The following is a 7,708-nucleotide window of genomic DNA, read 5'->3' on the forward strand; positions in this document are numbered from 1 at the left end:
TGTACATACATACACACATATACACCAATAACAAAATAAAAACAGTTAAGAATCATACACATAAGCAAATAAACAAACAAACAAACAAACATTATGCACAGCCTATGTACAAAAGAAATAAACAGTTCATCTCTAGTCTTTACAGTTTTCTTCAATTGCATAAACACTCAAATCAAAAGTATTACACAATTATCAAAACCTTACACTCAAGGAGCAAAACGTAGGCCCAGATTTGCACCCCTATAAGCACAATGTCAGCCTCACACTTTTTGCAAAACAATACACACAGTGATTTGCAAAACACTAAACACACTTCCATTACATTAGACACAGAATGTCAAATTACCACACATATGAGCCAATTGGTTAAACACAGCCATCAGATGCACAAACACACCATTGCTTAATTGTAGATACACCAATCAGGTTTAAGCACTATAAAAATGCAGCAGGTGAGTTCACCTGTCTTCAACCAAAATGGAAAGAGAGTGAAGTACTGTACACAGAGAACGTGAAAATATACAATACATTCACCAAACACTACACAAGACAACCAATGATGCAGACTGATGAAAATATACATTTTCTCCCATTTTCCCAAATCCGTCAACATGTCAACATGGAGAATCACAACAAAAAATGATCTTGCCAGATCCATAGGCAAAGAGATAATGTCTAGTATTTTCTGTACTCTATTTACATTTTTTCAAAATTGTTTTTGTTTTACTGTAATTTTAACCTGTACTGGATACAGTATTTTATGTTTGTCTGATATTTGCTGAGCTTACAGTGTTATGCACATAGTAGCATGAAAACTGGGACATGTTTTGTTGTGATTCTCCATGTTGAAATGTTGACTGATTTGGTTATATGGAGAGAACATTTATATTTTCATCAGTCTGCATCATTGATTTGGGTATATGGAGAGAAAATGTTTTTTTTAGCAGTCTGCATCATTGATTTGGGTATATGTAGATAAATAAATTATATTTTCATCAGTCTACACTACAGCATTGGTCTTGTGTAGTGTTTGGTGAATTTATTGTATATTTGCACATTCTCTGCATACTTCACTTACAGTACTCTAATCACTGAGAAGTAGAATAGCTAAATGTGTTTTAGGTTAAGCACAGCAGTGTGTGTAACTGGTTCAAACAGAATTGAGTCATATGAAACGTGTGTTTCATATGGTAACAAAATGTAGTTTTTATAAATTAGTGTATGGTTTTGACAAGTGTTTAATTTAGCAAAGGATCTGAGGTGTTCTGATAATTGTGTGTGTGGTTGTGCTAATTGTGTGTTTTGAAACATCGGGCCCTGTTTTCAAAATCATGCTTAAGCAATCGAAAAAAAAACTATTGTGTGTTTCATTATAATTATGTTTCAGTCTTCTCATAAAAGAAATATTCGATTTTTGGGTCTTTTCCTGCCTTTGGTCCGCTTTGCATTCACATCTCAAATGAACTGTAGCAGGGTTCACTTGCAAGAGTGAATGAGCTTTCACACCACCCCAAACCAACCGGACTATCCGAGGAAATGAACCAGGGTTCGATTAAAGCTTATTATAGTTTATCACAGTATCATGAGCATGTCTTTGTCAGTGGACACTGGACATGGGTATGGATGGCTCCAGGTGCTGCTGTGTTAAAGTGCACATCTTCAAGTCCACAAATCGGTGAATGAAAGAATGATAGGATCAAATGAAAACTACTTACTAAAAATGGATTAAAAGTACTAAAAACCAACAAAAAATACCAAACACTAACAAACATTCAGCACAGACAATGGGGATGCTGAAAAAAAAAAAAAAAAAAAAAAAAAGTAAAGTAAAAAAAAAAAAATGTTTTTTAAGGTCCGGGGCTAGGAGAAAAACATCCGGGGCTAAAGCCCCGGAAGCCCAGGGCTAACGACGCCACTGGTGAAAAGGTGTGTTTTGAGAGCAGTTTTTAAATTGTCCAGGGTTGGGGCGTTGCGGATTTCAGGGGGGAGAGAGTTCCAGAGGGTAGGTGACGCCATGCTGGTTACTTGGGCAGGTCAGGATTTGATTTCAGTTCCAGTCAAGTCAAGTCAAGTCAAGAGTCAAGTCAAGAGTTTTAATTGTCACGGCATACAGGTATACAATGAAATGCGGGTGGTCTTGCCCGCAACGATGTGCAATACAGTGGTACATATAATAGAATCAAAAGAAGAAACAACATTGTGCAGTAACAGGTAGCAGGTAACATGGAGTGACATCTCGGTATCTGTACATAGTTATTTACAGAGCATGTGTGACATGCTAGTTAGCTTTGGTAGTGCAATACACTGTTCCTGTTATTCTAATTTAAAGTGTCCTTTCCTTTGGCCATAAGTGTGCGTGTGTGCGACATGAGTGTGTGCCCGCTCATGTTAAAGTGTTAAGTGGCTGCTCGTGTGTGAGCGTGCACAGTGTGCGTGTCGTGTGTGTGTTCATGTGTGCTTGTGTGTGGACAGTTCAATGTTCTGAGCACTCAATGTTCATTGTTCATGGCTCTGATGGCCTGGGGGAAGAAGCTGAGCCTAAGCCGCTCTGTCCTAGTAGCTGGGGTTCGCAGGCGTCTGCCTGACCTCAGCAGCTGAAACAGGCTGTTATTGGGGTGGTGAGGGTCTTTCATTATCCTGTGAATCCTATTCCAGTGAATTGTTTATCATGTAGGTTGTATTTGCAGGTCAAAGGGTACTTATATATCCCCATATATACTGTGGAGAAGCAGTACTGACTATCACTTATCCTCAGACATGGCTTCTACCCCAGTGGCTGTTCTGCTGTTGGTGCTGTTGGCTTCCCTGTCTGGGTCCAGCTGTGGGATCAAACTGAATGACAATGGATACACACAAGTTCTGGTTGCCATTAACCCGACAGTGGCTGAAAACCCACTGCTCATTGAAAAGATCAAGGTAGAGTATATAATCTGCAGTTGTGTATATACATTGGAAAACTTCACCAGGTGTTTGATTGTAAATTCTGAGATCAAACAGTCTTATAGGACACTATATCAATCAATGTGGATATCTTTCTTTTTTTAAGAATATTGTTTCAGAAAAATGTATGTGGACTAAAAGAAATAAATAATAATAATGAACCTGGACAACAGGGAACAAGTTTAATTGAATTTGACCTCTTCATTTGTAATTTATTCCATTTAGGAAATGTTGACTGAAGGTTCCAAATTTCTACATACGGCTACGATGAAGACATTCTATCTGAAAGAGGTCACAATATTAGTGCCTCCAAACTGGAAAAACGGAAGTTACTCCAGAGCAAGGACTGAAATGTATGACAAGGTAATGAGATTCTCTAGGAAGTAAAAGTGATGTCCCAGTTGGGGAACAAAATAAGACACTTTGACTTTGAACTGGTTTCACTAAGACTAACACTAAGGACTTTTCCTTCCTGTTGAAAGTGCACTTTGATACTAAGACTGGGGTTAATCCACAAACCAGTCTCTCGCTCAGGTTGATTTAGGACATATCTCTTATATATTTATATATTACATCTATATAATATATATTTATATTCATCTGTTCAATGAAATTGAATCATATTCACACAATTAATTTTATGTACTTTTATTTGGCAGTAAGAGGCATTCAGAGCATGGGTCATAAAGACTTCTAATGTATTCACAGTAGTTTAGTTTAGTTTAGTTTAGTCTTGTTTGGTTTAGTTTAGTTTAGTTTAGTGTCGTTTAGTTTAGTCTCATCTTGTTCAAACATTCATAGTTACGGAAGCAGTGTCTGGTGTACTGTACACATGTATATATACTTATACTTATACACCTGCATATAATCCATAGCTCTGTATGATAGCATGTACAAATGCTGTATATACCATATATATATATTTATTTATTCTCACCGCATATATATCTATCCACACCTGTCTGTATTTACCTGCACATAGGCCTTTTACATATCTGTAGATACTATATCTATATCTGTACATATTCTAATCTTACTAGTTATGCTGCTGGCCAGTATTACTTACTCTACCTGTCTTAACACCTATATCACTCACTGTACATATTATACTCTACAACTCTGTACATACATCTGATTAGCACTGAACTCAGTAGTACTAATATATATATATTTCATACCCAGTTTAATCACCTGTACATTGTATTGCTGTTACACTTTACTGCTATATGTACACTCTGGTTGGATGCCAAACTTATTTTCATTGTACTGTACTTGTGCTGTATGAGGCAATACTTTTAGTTTTAGGTTGGAAGCGTCCGGCCAGTGTGCCACCTTGCCCAAGCAGTCTGTTATAGTTTGGCTGCAGCAATAGTAGGTGTTTTTACCGCTACAAATAAAACAGCATAATTTGTAGCCCAACTCCTGCAAAACTCAAAGAGATGTCATTTAATTTAATTTCAAACCTATATTTCAACTAGAAAGGCAATGTCATTGATAATTGAGAATTAAATCTTGATTTAGCTTGAAAAGATATATTAAATTGAGTTAATTTGGACCGCAAGATATTATGATTGACAGTATCAAATGCCGTTACTTTATGTGCTGGGCAAAGGTACAAGAATTTATATTGTACGTGAAGGTGTTTTTTGAAACATTTCCACATTGTCTCCTGCCATTCAAGGCGAACATCGTCATTAACCAGCCCAACCGTGCTTATGGGGACAACCCTTACACCCTCCAGTATCAACAGTGTGGAGAACCTGGACAATACATTCACTTCACTCCAACATTCATGTTAGACGATAAATTAGTTGACCAATATGGACTTAGAGGTAAGGCGTAACGTTTTATTAAGTCATTAAATGTTTCTCCTTTTTTTTTTTATCACAACACAACTCTTGTTGAATTTATTCTCAATTCATTTTCAGAAAAGGTCTTTGTCCATGAATGGGCTCATCTTAGATGGGGAGTTTATGATGAATATAATGAGAGGCAACCATTTTATCTCCACAAGGGCAAACTTGAGGCCACAAGGTAATGATTTTTATTGGCTTCTATTTCACTACAACATAATAAAACCAAGGGATCATGTTTCAATTTCCTAATTTGAGGTTTTTATATGTCAGACAGAATTGCATTAATCTTTCAACATTTCAACGTTAATTAAAACAATATGGATATTGAAATTGAAAATGTCAAACTGTTCAACCAGCTGCATGTATTGCCATTACTGTAACCTAACCGTAACCCGAGCCATAACCACAGCTTTTCAATGTCTAACCTTAACCTGGCTCTAACCAGGAAAAGGTCCTAACCTGACATAATTGTATTGTAATAGTACCTAAAAAATAAACATTTAGAATGAAACATCATCATCATCATCATCTTTATTCATCACTTTCTTTAAACGCCCTCTGCCAAAATGTCTAAACATGATCCCTTACCATCATATGTATGTGAAAGGTTGACTTAATTTAATTTAAGCTTAATTTAAAACAACAATCACAACCTTAAAACTGAGATGTTTCAAGTCAATTGATTACAATTGCAATGTTTAAAGTTAGGGGATCATTCTAAATATAGCCTAGAGTTTGAGGTTACGTCTGTGTGTGATCCAGTTGTATTTGTGTCAATTAGCAAATTATCTGACTCTGTGGGAGCCTTTAGCGTGACTTAATATGTGTACTGTATGCAGCGCATACAGTATCTGCAATCTCCTAATAAAACAAGTCATTAGAATATTATAAGCATAGGCTACACAGTACGTGTGTGTTTGTGTGTGTGTGTTTGTGTGTGTGTGTGTGTGTGTGTGTGTGTGTGTGTGTGTGTGTGTGTGTGCGTGCGTGCATGCGTGCGTGTGTGCGTGCGTGCGTGCGTGCGTGCGTGAATCCATTTGTTGAAACAACATCTTTGTTGGCCGACGGCTCCTGCAATCTTAACGTTAGCAAGCTAAACGTGCATAGCTTAACGTGCATAACATACCTGTAACGTTAAGTAACTTGTGTTCTGCTGGAAAAGTTCAGCATCACTGCATACACTTGGTTTAATCCAAACATCCATTCGGAAAACGTTATATTATGAAATAAATAACGGGTGAGTGTAAGTGAGTCTCTCTATCTTTTTTTTGCATGATTGATTAATTTCCTGATAATGTAGCCTATGACGGACGGTGACCCCTCCTCATCTCGACTATACTGTGTTGTGTCTGCAGTGTTCGTGCGTGACTTTCAAATGATTGTAAACACAATATAGTACTGTGATATTCTGATATATATCACATTCTGATATATATTTTCTGTGTAAAATAAATAAATAGAAAACGGAAAATTTTAAAACATCTATAAATCATTTGCAGATGCTATTGTGTGCCCTAATCTAAAGTGAAGCCTATTCATCATTAACAAATGTCTAATAGTTTGTTTATTTGTGGACTTTTATGAATACACACAAAGCAATTACCAGACTTGACTTTTCATGTTTAACAAATGATTTGTTAAGACATTCATAAAACATCTATAAATCATTTGCAGATGCTAATGTGTGCCCTCATCTGACGTGAAGCCTATTCATCATTAACAAATGTCTAATACAGTTAATTATTTGTTTACTTTTTCATCACCTGTTACAAATGTTGTAGATAGCTTTCGGATACACCCTTCTTTGTGACATCAAACAGTGACAGAATTAGGACTATAGATAAATGCAATTTTATTAACATATATATAAAATACATGTGCATAACATATAGTGTAACAGGGGGCACTAGGACCCAGGAGTACCCTGGCCAGGTATTGCCAGAGTATGTGTAGAGGAAGTATCACGCGAGTGAGACTTGACTTCATGTGTGTTGCTGTCTGTTGAATGGAAGCACGATACATAGATTTACCAACAAAAAAGGTGTTTAACCAGCTCATACCTTAAAAGCGTGGGGCAGCACGAATAACTTGGCTCCGCTAATGTATCGTGCTTCCATTCAACAGACGGCAACACACTTGAAGTCAAGTCTCACTCGCGTGATACTTCCTCTACATACTCTGGCAATACCTGTTATGCACATGGATTTTATTTAATAAAATTGCATTTATCTATAGTCCTAATTCTGTCACGTTTGATGTCCCAAAGAAGGGTGTATCCGAAAGCTGTCTACAACATTTGTAACAGGTGATTAAAAAGTAAACAAATAATTAACTGTATTAGACATTTGTTAATGATGAATAGGCTTCACTTCAGATTAGGGCACACAACAGCATCTGCAAATGATGTATAGATGTTTTATGAATATCTGAACAAATCATTTGTTGAACATGAACAAATAAATGGAGGTACAGTATAGTCGTTTTTTCATATCCATTTTTCAAAGCATCTACAAATGTGTTACTACACACAACAGTATTTAATGATGAACAAATCAAGTACAAACAATGTTGATAATGAGTTATAAATAATGTAGAACTAATTTGTAAATGTTATACAAATATAGTTATAAATGATTTAATAATAATTTACGAATGTATATAAATGATTTGTTCATGATTAGTTCATTATCTACAAATACCTTATAAAGGTATTATAACTGAGTGTTATTATAAAGTGTTACCCCAGATATTTTAATGTATTTTTGTATCTATGGATAGCTCTGAAAAATAACAAAATTATGTAATGAATAGGGGAAAAAACATAGTTGACACACATGTTATTTTCTTTACTGCTAATATGGTTTTGAAAGTTATTTCATTCTTGTGCTAGTTTTTCATTGTAAGCAGTTAGT

The 7,708-nt window shown here is 35.9% G+C and overlaps 1 protein-coding gene across 1 annotated transcript in view; it reads left to right on the top strand.

The window, feature by feature from the left end:
• Positions 1–2,757: 2,757 nt before the first annotated feature.
• Positions 2,758–7,708, top strand: part of LOC311225841 (calcium-activated chloride channel regulator 3A-1-like) — a gene marked incomplete at both ends in the record, with an annotated part of 17,669 nt that continues 12,718 nt past the window's right edge. Inside the window, one exon of the mRNA XM_084311234.1 lies at positions 2,758–2,916. Coding sequence (XP_084167360.1) covers positions 2,758–2,916 — 159 coding nt within the window. The remainder of the gene's footprint in view (positions 2,917–7,708) is intronic.

This window comes from Notolepis coatsorum (genome assembly GCF_963971535.1).
Source record: "Notolepis coatsorum genome assembly, chromosome: 3".
NCBI classification, from domain to species: Eukaryota; Metazoa; Chordata; class Actinopteri; order Aulopiformes; family Paralepididae; genus Notolepis; species Notolepis coatsorum.